Source organism: Aulonocara sp. 'chitande type north' Nkhata Bay, linkage group LG3 (genome assembly GCF_057382095.1).
Source record: "Aulonocara sp. 'chitande type north' Nkhata Bay isolate Kocher_YH1m ecotype deep benthic linkage group LG3, A_spYH_male_GT1.1, whole genome shotgun sequence".
NCBI lineage: Eukaryota > Metazoa > Chordata > Actinopteri > Cichliformes > Cichlidae > Aulonocara > Aulonocara sp. 'chitande type north' Nkhata Bay.
The window spans coordinates 44,189,116-44,206,446 of NC_141346.1; the positions used below are offsets into that span (position 1 = coordinate 44,189,116).

Consider the following 17,331-nt stretch of genomic DNA (forward strand, 5'->3'; position numbering starts at 1 on the left):
AAAGAGAAACAGAGCTCAATTCTCTGTATAAATCTTCAATTTGTTTAATGCAAGCAGTTTCAGTATATCATGACAGATTTTTTCTTTAGAAGGAAAAAGGAATTATTACATTGATGTAGTCTATACATTTTGGGGGTTTTTTATTCCTAATTTGCGTAACCTACTTGTATTTTTTATTATTACTATGCTGTATTATAATTATACAAAATAAATGCAAAGTTGCACACACTATCACACGATTTAAACATATGAAACATGATTGGGTAATCATACAGGGCGTTATTCACATAGCTTATGTTTCAGGAATGCCACAGTCAGTCAAACTGTCCATTTGATGGAGGAGCAGTGCGGTGACGAGGAGTGTGACGATTACATATCACAAATTCTTCTCCCGATTTCATAGGGTATTACTCATTAATGACACACGTTACACACATTACCCTTTCAGTGGATAAAGTTATTCCCATCATAGATGGGATTCCATCTCCTACTTAAATATGCAATCATGATGAAGTAGATGCATTTTTAAAAATATGCTTCATTATTATTGTGTGTGTTACCCAATTTAGTATCTAATTCTTGCGAAGCCATTCTTTGCACTTTACCAGAAGGTCCTCTTGGATTTTCAATGTGAACAACGTCCCTTTTTCATAGCCAATCACAGCAGACATTTCCAAAAGGAATTCCACAAGAGCATCAGGACATGTTATTGGTGGCCTGACATGAGCCATGACAGCAGCACCATACAGGATGCAGTGAGTAGACTGCTCTTGTGGATCACTCCACTATTTACCTCTGTAAATGGGAAGGGGGAGAAAAGTCTTTAACAAATGGTTCTAAGATATTGCAATTCCTTTTTAATATGATTGCATTAAAAATTGCTTACTTGTGCCATTGACAACAACACTGGTAGGGTCAATGTTGAAGGCTGTTATGTTTGAGGCAGCATTGATTAAAACAATTCCAATGTCAGTTATATTAGGGACCCCTGAAGATGGAAATCCAATGTTCATTTCATTGATAATTGATCCACTTCTGCAAAATGAATAAATAAAAATATTGTGTTATTTTCATAATTGTATTAATATTATTATTGTTGTTGTTGTTATTATTGTTGCATTTGTAAATTTCCATCCGTATATAAAACAGGAATTACCTGAATAAAGTCACTGTCAGTGACCGGAATGAGTTCAATCGTTGTATATAAAACGGTGTAAGCTGCAAAAACACAAAATATTCTCTGAATACATGTGCTATATTGTTAGGTTTTGCATTTATTTATTTTCCAAAACAAACACTGAATTATAATGCAATATGTAACTTTATGCAATAATATATAATTTTATCAACTGTTCATACAATTTCCATTTCGATGGTCACATATTGAATCCATTTCCCTTTTCATTTTACTGATAAAAGCAGACAGGACTTGTCAGAAGCACTCACATTTTTTAACATAGAAAATTAAATTTGTTTGCACATTTGTTTTTACTGTGAAGATCATGCAAATGTTTCTAATTTTCACTATCCAATCAGGTTCCAAACTATGATGGGAAATTTACTACACTTGTATTTCAAAAGAAAATTCTAAATATTTGTAAAGAAGATGAAAAATACAAAGAAATCTATCATTATGCACATATACTGCAATACTATAATAGCTCGTGTTTTCTTTTTTTTAATAATATGCATATGTTTGGGTATGACATTTTAAGATGGATACTTACTGTTGTTTCTATGAGCGTCCTTCGATTTCTAAATGCTGTAGATGTAGAATTCGCCAAGTCTTGTGTGAATGTTTCATTTGAGGTGAATGTAAGCTTTACTTCTGTTACTGGCTCAGCTGTTGTAATTGTTACAGGTGTAGTGGTTGTAGGAGTCGTTGTGGTTGTGGTTGTGTTTGTAGTATTCATTGTCGTTGCAGTGTTTACAGGTGTAGTTGAAGCTGTTGTAGACACTGTAGTTGTATTTGTTCCTGGTGTGGTGTTTGTAAGATTTGCTATGGTTGCATTTGTAGGGGTAGTCATCATTGGTGTTGTAGCATTCACAGGTGTAGTTGAAGCTGTTGTAGACACTGTAGTTGTATTTGTTCCTGGTGTGGTGTTTGTAAGATTTGCTGTGGTTGCGTTTGTAGGGGTAGTCATCATTGGTGTTGTAGTATTCACAGGTGTAGTTGAAGCTGTTGTAGACACTGTAGTTGTATTTGTTCCTGGTGTGGTGTTTGTAAGATTTGCTGTGGTTGCGTTTGTAGGGGTAGTCATCATTGGTGTTGTAGCATTCACAGGTGTAGTTGAAGCTGTTGTAGACACTGTAGTTGTATTTGTTCCTGGTGTGGTGTTTGTAAGATTTGCTATGGTTGCATTTGTAACTGCAGTCATCATTGGTGTTGTAGCGCTCACAGTTGTAGTTGAAGCTACTGTTAAATGCCAAGAAAAGAAAACAAGCCGATGGTTTAACAAAAAGTTTTAAGATATTGTGAGTTTAAAGTATAATAACATGAAATATTGCTTACCTATTTCACGGACAACCACAGAGTTTGTGGTAATGTTGAAGGCTGTTATATTTGAGGCTGAATTGATCAAAACATTTGCAATATCAGTTGTATTCGGCACAGCTGAAGATCCAAACTCAATCCTTATGTCACTGATAATTGATCCACTCCTGCAAAATGAATAACCAAAAATATTGTTTTATTTTCATTACTGTATGACACATACTGTTAAAAATTAATCTGTATATAAAAAGGGAATTACCTGAATGAAGTCACTCTCAGTGACCGGAATGATTTAAATGTTGCCTTGTAAAAAGGTGTAAGCTGCAGAAAAACAAAATAATCTCGGAATATATGTGCTATATTTTTAGGGTTTGTGATTCTTTATTTTCCAAAGCAAACATTGCATTTACGCTGCAATAAGTCATTTGCCAAGTTTGTTTACAATTCATAGAATTTCAGTTTCTTTGGTTACATATTGAATCTGTTTCTTTTTTAACTAAATATTTTTAATCGTTGAAAAAACTCAACAACACAGAAATGCTAATAAAAGCATACCAATTTGCAGGACTTTTCAAAAGCATTCAAATTTAAAACATGATCCAGTAATACAAAGTTATATGTGCATGCACATTTGTTTATACTGCTGTAATCATGTGAATAATTCCAATTGTCTCTTGCTTACTCTATGCAATCATATAGAGGTACATGTAATGTCACACTAAAATTACTTTTTTTTTTTAAGTTATGTGTGTATGTGCATGCATATGTTTGGGTATGAAACTTCAAAAGGATACTTACAGCTGTCTCTACAAGCGTGCTTCGACTTGCAAATTGTGGAGAGTTAGAATCCGCCAAGGCTGGTGTGAAGTTTTCATTTGAGGTGAATGTCAACAATAGTCCTGTTACTGGTTCAGCTGTTGTAGTTGTTACAGGTGTGGTGGTTGTAGGAGTCGTTGTGTTTGTGTTTGTAGGTGCAGTCATCATTGGTGTTGCAGTGTTTACAGGTGTAGTTGAAACTGTTGTAGGCACCGCAGATGTGTTTGTTATAGGTGTGATGTTTGTAACATTTGCTGTGATTGTGTTTGTAACTGTAGTCATCATTGGTGTTGTAGCACTCACAGCTGTGTTTGAAGCCACTGTAAATGCCAAAAAAACAACAACAAAAAAACAAGCCTATTTGAACAAACAGTGTTAAGGTATTGTGACTTTCAAGAACAATAACATGAAATATTGCTTACTGATTAAAGGTGTGGTTGTTGTAGGAGTCGTTGTGTTTGTAGGTGCAGTCATCATTGGTGTTGCAGTGTTTACAGGTGTAGTTGAAACTGTTGTAGGCACCGCAGATGTGTTTGTTGTAGGTGTGGTGTTTGTAACATTTGCTGTGATTGTGTTTGTAACTGTAGTCATCATTGGTGTTGTAGCGCTCACAGTTGTGTTTGAAACCACTGTAAATGCCAAAAAAAGAAAAAGAAAACAAGCCTGTTTGAACAAACAGTGTTAAGATATTGTGACTTTCAAGAACAATAACATGAAATATTGCTTACTGATTACAGGTGTGGTGGTTGTAGGAGTCGTTGTGTTTGTAGGTGCAGTCATCATTGGTGTTGCAGTGTTTACAGGTGTAGTTGAAACTGTTGTAGGCACCGCAGATGTGTTTGTTGTAGGTGTGGTGTTTGTAACATTTGCTGTGTTTGTGTTTGTAGATGCAGTCATCATTGGTGTTGTAGTGCTAGTAGTCGAATTTCCAGATGTTGTTGGAACTCCAGTTGTTGTGGCAGTAACTGCTGTGCTCACAAGCTTTATTACCACTGTATGCAAAAATCACAACAATAAAGGCTTTTTATAAAGCTTTCTTTTGTATTTGTATTTTATTTTATTTTTTAATAAAGGAGTAACTTACCTATAAATGTCAATAAAGCTTTAAAGATTTGTTTGTTACCCATTGTGGCTGGCTCTTGAACCTGTAGTATTTGACAGTACAAGTATTTACACAGCAATAAACAACAACAAAACAACAAACATATTAATGTACTTTCAAATCTATAGATATATTTATATTAGTTTTAAGCACATGTTAACCTTTTCCTTATTTAGGCTATTTGCAATTCAGTTTGCTTTTCGAAAATCAAAACTAATTTGTGCTGCTGTTTTGGACTATGTTGGTCAATGCTAAAAAGAAAGAATTAACATCACCAAAACCCTCAACTGCTATCATTAACTATAACACTACACTTATTTGCCCTGATTATGAAATCTAATCCTGTTACTGATAATTATTCACTTTTAAAATACTATTAAAGATACTGGTTCTGTTTTTCTGTAGCATGACTAGAACAAAAAAAAAAACTAAACAATTTCTTAAACTGCATTTCATAAAAAAGAAAAGAAAAGAAAAAATCATGAGCAAAAATAACATAAATAAATAGCAATAATCTGTTTTATAGATACAATTAGAAACACTTGCACTCCCTGTATATGGACTATATATGAAGCAATGCACTTACCCTGAGCAATGGTCTAATGTGAAAGCAGCTGCTTCGGGTGACTGCTCCCTGTTCTTGTATGATGCCACTAATTTATTCAGGTTTTATATCTGTTCCTCTGAGCTTATGACACGTCAGTGAAATATGAAACAAAAGCATTTACTTCCTGAATAACTGATTCATTGCCAATCCAGAGTTCTGTGGTTCATTCCTTTCACATGACTTAACCAGATGTCATTAGCTTAGCGGTTGAACAGGCAGGGCTGCAATTCTTCAAACTCAATCTGTTAGAGCAGGTTCTGCTCTTTGATTGTGTGATTTTCTTTTTCACACAGACGAGTGTAAACATCTATCATAAATTGAATTTTGATTTGAAATCCACTATGGGAGCAAAGCTGCAAAACTTGTTACTCCTTCCATTACATTCATGTGGTTCTGCTACGCCCACTGTCTACTGACATTCACATCAAACCTGGTCTTTTCTTTTTCTTTGTTTCCTTTGGGTTTTTCCTTCTTTGCTCCTCGTTTACTGTGCATTAGTTTTGTTTTGTTTTTTGTCTTGTAGTATTTTATTATTTCAGTGGTGGGTGTGCCATTTACTTTAAAAAGATGACGCCACATGTGGAAAACTAATGCCACGTGTGGCGATGTGGAGACTACACTTTAGATGTTCCATTTGTTTGTGAATCAAACAAATGTATATTGTGTACTCCAAACATGCCTGACATTTACCTGCATACTATTTGGTACTGCACCTCAGTTAGACACTTTTGAAGTCAAATTACAGGTCGCCTTTCACACTTTTTGAGCTGCTGGATGCCAGTGTACCTGTAACTCTATATCTCAGTCAGCTTATCATCAGTGCAAGGTCTACCTACTTATTTTCTCTGTACAGCTCTTACTATTCCTAAGAATGTCACCTGTTATGGTCCGTGGGAGTGGCAGGGTTTTTCCACTGTGTGTCATGTCTCCTCCTCTGTGCAGAGCTGTCCTTGTTCTCTCTCGTGAGCTGCACCTGGAGCTGATTAACGCAGCAGCATTTAAATCCAGCTTTGACAACTACCTTTCACCAGAACGTCAGCTAACCAGCGTTAGCATCAGGCGATTCATGTATTTTGCTATCTTTGTGCTTAGACTCACCTTGCTTTCTCTTGTCTCTAATTTTATCCACTGACATTCTCTCCACGAGTGCACAGTTCCTTTCAACCCGGTCGCTTGACCTACCTGCCCAATCTCAGCCATAGCTCTGGTAAGGTCTCGACTTACATTCTCACCTGCCTGCCTCCCTGTTGAACTCACGGATCATCTCAGATTGGATCAATTGCACACTCACTTGCACATTCTGTCAGGGGCTGGGTCTGTGACCCACCGTTTTATGTTGTTTTTTATTTTTTGTATTTTTCTGTATTAATATAATGTCACATTCATGTACTATTCTTTTTTTTATGTTTATTTATAAGATTTTAAGACAATTACATAAAATCACACCAGACAAAGGAAGCAATGATATCTAAGCACGAAAAGAAAGACAAAAACTAAAACTAAAAAACACACACAAAAAAAACCAAAAAAAACCCAGAACAGAACAGAACAGGAAAACAATAGAATAGAATAGAATTAAAATAGAATTCAACTTTATTGTCATTGCACATGTTACAGGTACAGGGCAATGAAATGCAGTTTGCATCCATCCAGAAGTGCTTTAGCCATGATAGAGATATATTACAATATATATTAGAGATATTACAGATATGTAAGTATATTACAGAAATGAGTCTATTATGGTATGTTATAATGTACACGGTATGAAGTATGTTATGAATATTCTATAACTATAAGTATGTACAGGCTGTAGTGAGTACAAGCTATGTACAGGCTATGACCAGGATATAAATATGAAAAAAAAACTATGCAGAATATGATATTTAAAAAAAGAAATCTGAGATATACAGTTATACAGAAATGTGAACTATGCAGGTTATAAACAGTTGTGGGATTAAAAATTATTGTATGTAGAGAATGATTATTTACACAGAGCTATACAGTAGCAGTTAAGATAAGTGAGATATGTGGATAATTTCTACAGAGGCTATATAAAGTGCTAGTGGTTGTGAGTGGTGGTTCAGTCCATGTTATTATTTTGTGTTTGAGGGTACAGTTGTCCATTGTGTGTGTGTGTAGGTGGTTGTGGGTGTGTGTATGTCCAGTCCATGAGTTTAACGTGGGTCAGATGTCAGGAGGCAGAGTTCAGGAGTCTGACATCTGTGGGGAAGAAGCTGTTCCGGTACCTGGTGGTCTTAGGCTCCTGTAGCGCCTCCCAGAGGGCAGGAGGGTGAAGAGTCCATGTGATGGGAGACTGGGGTCTTTGATGATTTTCCCAGCCCTTTTCAGACACCGCTTCCTGTAGATGTCCTTTATGGCAGGAAGTGGTGTTCCGGCAATGCTCTGGGCAGTCCACGATGAGCTCCTTAGTCTTCTCGGTGTTAAGCAGCAGGTTGTTTGTGTCGCACCACTCAAACAAGACAAGAAAATAAAAATGACAGTCCAAATCAAAAGTTCAAGAGAAATGCTAGTGTCCAAAGAAGATGATCTTTTGTGTGAGGTTATTGTCATAGTTACTCTCATACTCCTGCTCAAAATCATATTCATGTCTTTTGTCATAGTTGTCTAGCTTTTCCCAGTTTAGATTTTAATTTTAGTTTTGCCTCTGTTCATTTTTGCCTTTTGTTTTGTATTCATGTTTCTCGGTCAAGTCAACAGTACGTTGTTTGTTAAGATTAAATTCCGTGTCTGGGACTTCCGGTTGAGCTTTGATGGACTAGGACACAAGTTTGGGAACTCACGTCGACTTCGATTAAATTGTTATTCATTCTTGCATAATCCTAGTCCTGTTTTAGTCTGTAGTTTGTTGTGTTGAGAAGTTTTACTTGGGCCTGCGTAAAATGGCAGCAAAAAATATTAAAACTCGCAGTACTATTCAAACATCACTAAGGTCTAGTTTGCAAACCACATCCACATCCTCGAGTGAGCCGTTGTCTCCTGTAAAGCCCCCCTTGTGCCAAGCTAATCCTGATATTGAAGCTCTCAAGGTCGAGTTGCTGGCTTCGCTGAGGAAAGATATCACCAATATTTTTTAAAAAGAACTTCAGGTTACTCTTGGTGATGCTTTGTCTACCATTAAGTTTTACCAGCAAGCGCAGCTGGCAATCGATAAAACTGCTAATGACGCTACCGTGTCCAAGCTAAAAGGTACGGTCAGGGAGATGGAGCACGCGGTTACTGTTTGCTCTGATAATATAGCTGAGATGAAAAACACTATGAAGGGCCTCCCAGCTAACGTAGCCAAGCTGGAAAATAAATGTGAAGAGTTGGAGTCTAGGACGCAGTGTAACAATGTTAGGATAGTGGGAGTGCCGGAGGGCCCTGACACATGCACCAATGCTGCCGTAGCCTCCTTGCTAAAGGAAGCATTTGATCTGGGGAAGAAGGTACTTTTGGATCGGTCCCACAGGAACCTCCAACCCAGACCTAAGCCTGGCGACCGTCCACGAGCCATTGTATGCAGGCTTCATTACCACACTGACTGTGTTGACATTTTACGACATGCTAGAGAACGCCGACAGATTAAAGTTGGAGACCTGACCATCTCAGTCTTCCCCGACTATACTGCTATGGTAGCACGGGCTTGTGCTGCATTCAACACGGTCAGGCAGCAATTCCATGGCATTGAAGGTGTTCGGTATGGCCTGTTTCATCTAGTGCGACTTCTCATCACACATAAGGGTGTTGAGAAGGACTTTGTTTCAGCGGAGGAAGCCAGTAATTATGTCAAAACTTTGATCTCTGGGTGAGCTTCAATAGCCATTCAGTTTGGTACTGTAATGCTACTAAGGGTTTACACTCTCGTTAGGTTTAACGCTTCCTGTGCATCATTTTCTTAGGGCGTTGCGCTAGTTATTGTACTGTTGGTCTGCTGTTTCATTTTATTTTCATTGTTATATAATGAGACTAAATCCTATGTTATACTCATGTACTTCGGATCAGTCCAGCACAATATTTTCTAAGCTTACTGCATTGATTTGCACAGGACTCGTTTTGTTTTGTTTTTTTATGCACTTCTGTTGTAGTTGTTTTTTGTTAAATGTTCAGCAACAACGGGGGTGTTTTGTTTTGTTTTGTACATGTTTATTGTTGTGCGCACACTGTTATACAGTAGGGAAGGTGGCGGGAGTGTTTTTCTCTCTTGTTTTTACTTTTATTCAGGCTCCAGTTAGTCCAGTCACTTTGGTGAATCATTTTTGCTACTTTGGGGTACACTGCTTTCTCCTTTGTTCTGTTCTGTGGAGACCTGTGTTAGGATGCCCGGGTCGTTGACCCAGGGTTTTTGAGTTTATTATATTATTTATAATTTCTAGTCTTTGGTTTCTTTGAGTTCTGTCTTATGGTTTATGTCTCTGTCTTCTCTAGTTGCTCTGTCTCCCCTGTCAGCTGTATCCCTTGTCTATTTCATGTCTCTGTGTATCCTTAGTTGCTATATCCCCGTGTCCAGTCAGTGTCTGTGTCTGCCCTGGTCCCACGTCTCTGTTCCCTCTGTTGTAGTGCCTGCATGTGAGTCTGTGTCTTTTGTTCAGTCTGTGTTATGGGTTTCCTGTTTTACTTTGAAAGTCCATGTCTGATGTTAATGTGTCTGGTTTGCTTCCCCTTGTCTCGTTAGGCCTGATTTTCCCCAGCTGTGTTTCCCTCCTGTTACCCATTCCCTGATTGCTCCCTCTGTGTATTTAAGCCCTGTGTTTCTCTGTGTCTGTGTCGTGATCTACCGTTTACCTAGCTGTGTGTTCTGGCAGTCCTCTGGTTTAAGTTTATTTTGATTTTTTTTTTCCCCCCAGTTATATTATATTTTGAGGTTTACATTAAAGCTGTTTTGAGTTCACGACTGTCTCCGGAGTCTGCACCTTGGGTCCTATTCCTGTCTGCACACAGCCACACATAACAGAAGATCGCGACCAGAACATGGACCCCGCAGACTCTTTTTCCTCGGAGTACAACACTGAGATGGAGCGGATGGTGAGCCTGCTCGACCGCATCGCCCAGTCCCCGGATTTAAGGACCATGGCAGTTGGGCTGAGTGCGGTGGAGGCCATTATTCAATATAACCCCTGGCTTAGCCAGTTTGCTAAGGACACTGAGTTGGGGAACACCATAACTGCCTGGAGAGAGCAAGTCAGGGCTGGTGAGCTTGCTCTCTCACTCACTACATCTTCCCCACCGCCGCCCCAGGACAACGCACACTCTGCCTCATCGCCACTGCAGGCTTCCTCTCCTTCCCCACACCAGCCGGGACCTTGTTCGCCTGTCCATTCGCCTGCCTTTTTCCTGGCGGCTGTGTGGTCGGAGGATGAGGAGGAGGTCTCCATTTCTCCACCGGTTCCCGGTCCCTCGTCTAGAAGGAAGCGACGCCACCGTCGCTCCTCTCCTCGGTCATCCGTCCAGCAACCTGCCTCCGCTGGAGCATCCGAGGGGCCCGTCCAGCCTCCTGCCTCCGCTGGAGGGTCCGAGGGACCGCTTCAGCCGTCTGTTCCCGCTGGAGGGTCCGAGGAACCGCTCCAGCCATCTCCTGTCTTTGCTGGAGGGTCCAAGGGGCCCGTTCAGCCTCCTATCTCCGCTGGAGGGTCCGAGGGGCCCGTTCAGCCTTCTGTCTTCGCTGGAGGGTCCAAGGGGCCCGTTCAGCCTTCTGTCTTCGCTGGAGGGTCCGAGGGGCCCGTTCAGCCTCTTGCCTCGTCAGCTGGGGGTCCGGGACGACCCAGCCAGCACATCCCAGTGTCTGCTGATGGTTCTGGCGAGGCCATTCAGCCACCACCGGCTCCACCGCCTGCAGCCTCTGCAGCTCCGCCTGGTCCAGCCTCTGCAGCCCCGCCTGGTCCAGCCTCAGCCTCTGCAGCCCCGCCTGGTCCAGCCTCAGCCTCTGCAGCCCCGCCTGGTCCAGCCTCAGCCTCTGCATCTCCGCCTGGTCCAGCCTCAGCCTCTGCATCTCCGCCTGGTCCAGCCTCAGCCTCTGCATCTCCGCCTGGTCCAGCCTCAGCCTCTGCAGCTCCGCCCGGTCTAGCCTCCGAGTGTTCAGCTTCGTCTGCACCTGAGGTCCCCATGCCGTCTGGGCCTGCTCGGCCTGCTCGTTCCGTCCGGCCTGCTCGTCCTGCACGTCCCGTCCGGCCTGCACGTCCTGTCTGGCCTGCTCGTCCTGGACGTTGTTGCCGTCATGGACGGCCCCCTGAACTACGCCGGTGCCTCCCACCCGGCCGGCCTCCTGACCTGCTCCGTCGCCGCTGGTGCCTCCCGCCTGCCCGGCCCCCTGAACTGTTTTCTGGGCTCTTGGGCCGTCAGCCTCTGGGCCGCCCACCTGACCTGCCCGGGTTTGGACTGTTGTGCCTCAGCCTCCAGGCCAGCCCCCTGAACTTTTTGTGAACAATTTTTCCTGGCCGCCTGCCCTTGTCGTGAGCCTGTTTTTTGTTCTGTTGCATTCCGGGCTCCGGTGTTTGCACTTTTTTTTTTGTTTGTTTCTGGCTCCTTGTTTGGGAGCCAGCCCTTTAGGAGGGGGTGTTGTTAGGATGCCTGGGTCGTTGACCCAGGGTATTTGAGTTTATTATATTATTTATAATTTCTAGTTTTTGGTTTCTTTGAGTTCTGTCTTATGGTTTATGTCTCTGTCTTCTCTAGTTGCTCTGTCTCCCCTGTCAGCTGTATCCCTTGTCTAGTTCATGTCTCTGTGTATCCTTAGTTGCTATATCCCCGTGTCCAGTCAGTGTCTGTGTCTGCCCTGGTCCCACGTCTCTGTTCCCTCTGTTGTAGTGCCTGCATGTGAGTCTGTGTCTTTTGTTCAGTCTGTGTTATAGGTTTCCTGTTTTACTTTGAAAGTCCATGTCTGATGTTAATGTGTCTGGTTTGCTTCCCCTTGTCTCGTTAGGCCTGATTTTCCCCAGCTGTGTTTCCCTCCTGTTACCCATTCCCTGATTTCTTCCTCTGTGTATTTAAGCCCTGTGTTTCTCTGTGTCGCGATCTACCGTTTATTTGGCTGTGTGTTCTGTCAGTCCTCTGGTTTAAGTTTATTTAGATTTTTTTTTTTCCCAGTTATGTTATATTTTGAGTTTTACATTAAAGCTGTTTTGAGTTCACGACTGTCTCCGGAGTCTGCACCTTGGGTCCTATTCCTGTCTGCACACAGCCACACATAACAACCTGGGGTGTATTTGTTTCCAGGGTTATTGGGGGGGGGCTGTCTCTTTTCGGCTCTTTACGGCCACTGGCATTTTAGTTGTTGTTGTGTTTTGTTTATTTATTCTTCTTTATGAATGGCTAATGGCAATATACACCCCAGCATTGTTGGGTCAAGCATAGGGATGGGTACCGGTATCCGGTGCCATAATGGCACCGGTTCTGGCATAAACAGTAGTAACCAGACCAAAAAGCAGCGCACATTTCGGTGCTTTTTTTTTTTCCTGAGATGTCATACACTTTGGATTCCAGCCAATCATTCTACGTTTGTGAGCGTAGTAGGTGGGCCCAGGTACGTACGTTCTTTTAGAGCAGAGCTACAGATTAAAAATGCCCAAAGCGAAGCGGTCAAAGTCTGGCTGTACTTCACAGCAAAAGATGCAAACTCAGCAGCCTGCAACAAGTGCTTTAAGGTGATACTGTGCAAAGGAGGTAACTCCTCGAATCTGATGAAACACCTGGCGACGTATAGCATTTTGTTAAAAGCTGAGAAATGCGCCGTATTTGATAGCTTGCAGCGAGACCTCACACCATGCACATCTACTGCGGGTGGGTTGCCTGTTATCTGACCCGGAGTTAGCAACATCCCCCAAAAACACGAAGAGTAGAGTCCTGGCCCCTAGCCCTGCCAGTGTAGCAGAAATGATGACGGATGATGATGGCAGCAGCAGCAGTTATTCTCTGCGTGAGTAGCTTAATGTTGTTCGTGTGTAATTTACGTTGAGTAGGCTAACCTCGTTATTAAATTATTGCATGTAAGGTGAACTAGCAAACATCATCATGGCTACATGCGGCTGTCCTCTTGTTTGATGGCAAATGCTCCCTTCACCCTGGCCAAAAAGGCTAAAATGACCAAAGAAAAAGTGGAAAACAGCTAAATATGAGAGGTTTTTGGACAAAGTTTATTTTTTCCATTGTTTAAGCACTGCTTCCAGCCAAGAGTGATGCCACATATCCCCTATAGCTGCAGAAAAGGTTAACATTGTTATCTTTTTACAAAAAAAAAGCAGCTGAACATGAGAGGTTTTTGGACCAATTTTGTGTTCTCCATTCTTTAAGCACCGGCACCGTTTCAAAAGTACCGGTTTGGTACTGGTATCGGATAAAACCTAAACGATACCCATCCCTAGTTAAGCATGCCTCTTAGATTTATTAGTTGGAATATTAGAGGTATGGGTAACCCTGTTAAGTGATCTAAGGTTTTCACTCACTTGAAACATCAAAATTCTGATATAGCATTTTTACAGGAGACTCATCTTCGCATTAAAGATCGTTATAGGTTATATTGCCCTTGGGTGGGTCAGCTCTTTCACTCAAATTTTAATTGAAAAGCTAGAGGAGTGGCCATTCTCATTAATAAGAAAGTTCAATTCTCTTTGTTATCACTGATAGGAATGGTAGATACATCATTGTTGCTGGTACTCTAATGCAGAAAAAGATTTTGTTGGTAAATGTATATGCCCCGAATTTTGATGATGCTGAACTTGCTAATACATTGCTGAGTAACATCCCCTTTTTGAATACTCATTTTGTTAGGTCTGTGTTTCCACAAGCCCCGCTGGTTCAGAAACTTATTCTCGTTAACGACAAAAGCAAGACGAACATCTTTTACTAGCTAGCAAGGGAGGCCCCAGCCGGTGTCTCAGAAAGCACTCTGAATCCTACCGCAATAACCCCAACGACGGCCTCGCTTGCTGCCTTTTATTGGGAAAACAGTTCACACAATACACGTCACAGCAAAGCAACGCCCACCATAAAACCCCCCAAATGGTTCTAAGACAAGGCACTATGTGTGTGTATGTGTAAACATCTGTATGCATGTGAGAATGTGTGTGTGTATGTGAGAATGTGTGTGTGTGTGTGAGAATGTGTGTGTGTGGAACAACATTTAGTATGATGATCTGGGAACAACACCAGCACGACGATATCAGATCGTGCATTCCGTTACTCCCCAACACTGGCTATGGTTTGAAAATACACCCCACCCCTAACGGCTGCACCTCCCGAAAAATTTTGTCAGGGCTCTTATCTCACTTCTTTATTTCAAACAATCAACAGAAAATTTCACAGTTATATTTTTATATAAGGTTTTTAAGGCGTTGGTGTTAATTTTTCAGTAACATGAGCCCAGCGGCAGCAGCAACGCTAGGCTAACACTAACAAGCTAGCAAGATTATAAACCTGGTGCTAAACTAAGAGAAGCCAAAAAATCTGTTTGAATAAGAGTAAACATTTACTCACCAAGTCAGTGTATCAGGTAAAGATCCACAGCAATGACAACAATAATATCTTGAGCTGACGCTTTTCCAGGTTTGCTCAACATATTCCAGAAAAAAGTGCTGGCACCATGAACATGCGGACTGATCCATGATAGGGAGGAGGACGGTAGTGACGGGGCATTTTCAAAAAACATCTTTCATCCTTCCGCACTGAGAAGCAAAACTTCCAGCTTACTTAGTTTTTCTAAGTTAAGACAACTCAAATAAATTGAGTTGATCAGCGTTTTTGCATAAAAAGTACTGGTAACTTACTTAAATTGAGTTCTAATAACAAATTGATTAAAAATTGAGTTCAGCCTACTTAATATTTTTAATTAAACACAATATTAGATTTTACAGTAATTACACAGTTATTACTAATTAGTTATTGTTTAATTATGTCAATCACATACAACAAATAAACAGGCCACCTTCCCATTGTCTGAAGGGTGTTTTTATGGTGGTAATGCTGTGAGCTGGTTCCCTCAGATAAGGTTTGGGGGTAACTCAGAGCTGGCAAACCACAGTTTATGGAAAAATTATGATGGGTTATCCAATTTTGAAGTCACCAACTGCTTTACTTAGACTAACATAATTCTTGACTTGGACTATCCCACCTTAAGAAGTCCTTATATTCTCCTAACAAATTCCCTATCTGCTTTTTAATAATATTGGCTTAAATTACTTACTTTCATTTACAGTCAATAGTTAAGCAACTATACACAAGAGATTTGTATCCATACATTCATTTCATTTCTGTTTCTCATGTATGGATGGCTGTTTGTATATGTTTGTGACAGTGTATAATTTTGCATCCTTGTATGCACAGGTACAAATTTTTGTATATATGTGTGTGTTTTCTGTTTTTCCATCCTTGTTGCATGTCCTTGTCCCGTGCTGTTGTTGCTTTGTAGAAAATAAAAAATTTAAAAAGGATGCAAAATTATGTGCAATTTCAGTATTTGAGTGTGGAGATATTGTGTGTTGTAAAAAAAAAAAGAAGCAGCAAGGTCAGGTTAGAAGGTTTTCATAATGCTATTGTCATCAGTTCGGCTGGAGCCTATCTCCACCGAAATGGAGTACACTGTGGACAGATAGGCACATAAACCTGAATTTAGATTAGATTAGAATTAAACTAGCATTTGTGCGAGGAAGCTGCAGTACCATCACATCACACCAGTAGATGAAAATTCAGCTGTGTTTGTTTGGTGTAATTTGATCCAAATTCAGCCCAAGATCAATGTCTCTTTTGAACATGTATAGGTCTAATACAGCTCTCAAAATATCATGTCACTTACCTCACTGAACTCATTAAAAATGCTGAAAAATGTTGGTTGAAAAATAAAATATGTAGAGGTCGTTTTTTAGACTGAGGTCCATATTCTTTCACCAAAAAAATACTTCTAATTCAATGTGTAAACCTAAAATTAAAAGAGAATTATTAGAATTAGATTTAGTTTTACTTGTATCAAAAATCTATGAAGGGGTCTTAAGAGTGCTATGATAGTATTTCCTAATCAATTTTTTGAAAAGAAAAATTAGAGTAGTTGATTAGAGTAGTATATTTAAAAATCAAGATAGGCAGGGTTTGTTCAATGTCTTTAATTGAAGCTTCTTTAGTTTATCATGATAGACTTGTGAAGAACCTGCTTCAGAAAGAAAAAGGTGATATTAATATTATATTTTTTTATAGGGACAGTTCTTTAAATAATTTTAAATGTGTGTATCAGGATCACTTAGAATTTTTACCATAATTATCCAATACAATACAAACAGAATACATACAATAATAGAATACAATATATACAAGAAATATATTTAAATATTGACTGGTAAAGGTGACCAAAGAGGACATTCTCACACATCTTATATTTCATGAATGCCAGGTGAGGTGATGATTTCCTGATTATCACTTTCATTTTTTTTCACTCTCAGAGTCAGAAGCTGAGGAGATGCTTCATGGATTAAAACTTGATCTCATTGATATTAATAACTTACAGTATGACTTTATCACAGGACTTACATTATAAATTGACAACCAATGACACCTTTGTTGGAAATTATGTTAAAGTTTATATTGATAGATAACATAAAGGTTAATTTCAGTTTTAGCTACTTCTAAATCATGGTATGATTGCTCTTCATCAGAAGCTCCTCGTGGATTTTCAGTTGGAACAAAGTCCTTTTTCATACCCAGTCACAGGAGACATTTCCTCAAGTTATTTCACAAGAGCATCAGCGCAGATGTTATTGCTGGCCTGACAGGAGCCATGACAGCAGCACCATACAGGAAGCAGTGAGGAGACTGATCTTGTGGCTCACTCCATGTGACACTTTTGTAAATGTTGAGAAAAAGAAAAAAAGGCATTTCTTTCAGAAACTGTTCTGTAATATAGTAATATGTTTGACATGATTGAATTAAATATATCTTACATATGCCGTCCACAAGAATAGAACTGATATCAATGTCGAAGGGTGTTATCTTGGCTGCATCAATCAAAACTTGTGCAATCTCTTTTGCATTAGGGACCAGTGACATTGCAAATCCAATGTCCATGTTATTGATAATGGATCCCTTACTGTGAAAGGAAAAACCGAAAACTTAGTTTTGTTTCCTTTATTTACTTGAAATATTTGTAAAATTATATACCATAAACAATTTACCTGAATGCAGTCACATTGATGGAGCGGAATGAAGGAAATCTGGCCAGGTAGAAAGGTTTAAGCTGCAGAAAAATGAGTAAACACACTGTAAGTATGTATGCTTTGCTTTTTGGGATTGTGCTTCTTTACTACAATGTCAATTGGGACATATTATTAGGACTATGTA

The 17,331-nt window shown here is 40.1% G+C and overlaps 1 protein-coding gene and 1 pseudogene across 1 annotated transcript; one reads left to right on the forward strand and one right to left on the reverse strand.

Moving 5' to 3' along the window:
• On the reverse strand, positions 1-5,041 carry LOC147335836 (uncharacterized). The gene is made up of 11 exons (XM_086282559.1): positions 4,999-5,041; positions 4,395-4,455; positions 4,039-4,302; positions 3,733-3,939; positions 3,293-3,630; positions 2,754-2,815; positions 2,513-2,661; positions 1,728-2,416; positions 1,157-1,218; positions 887-1,035; positions 1-795 (listed from the first exon to the last, which is right to left on the reverse strand). Exons 2-11 carry the CDS (start codon positions 4,435-4,437, stop codon positions 707-709), a joined length of 2,052 nt encoding a protein of 683 aa, XP_086138685.1. The 5' UTR covers positions 4,438-4,455; positions 4,999-5,041; the 3' UTR covers positions 1-706.
• A 4,473-nt stretch (positions 5,042-9,514) lies between these two features.
• LOC147335837 (uncharacterized) lies at positions 9,515-12,288 on the forward strand (annotated as a pseudogene).
• Positions 12,289-17,331: the final 5,043 nt, after the last annotated feature.

Coding starts and splice junctions, on each gene's coding strand:
- LOC147335836 (XM_086282559.1), bottom strand. CDS start 4,437: ATGGGTAACAAACAAATCTTTAAAGCTTTATTGACATTTATAG. Junction 3,631..3,732: donor AACAACCACACCTTTAATCA/GTAAGCAATATT, acceptor TGGCATTTACAG/TGGCTTCAAACACAGCTGTG. Junction 2,417..2,512: donor TGTGGTTGTCCGTGAAATAG/GTAAGCAATATT, acceptor GGCATTTAACAG/TAGCTTCAACTACAACTGTG.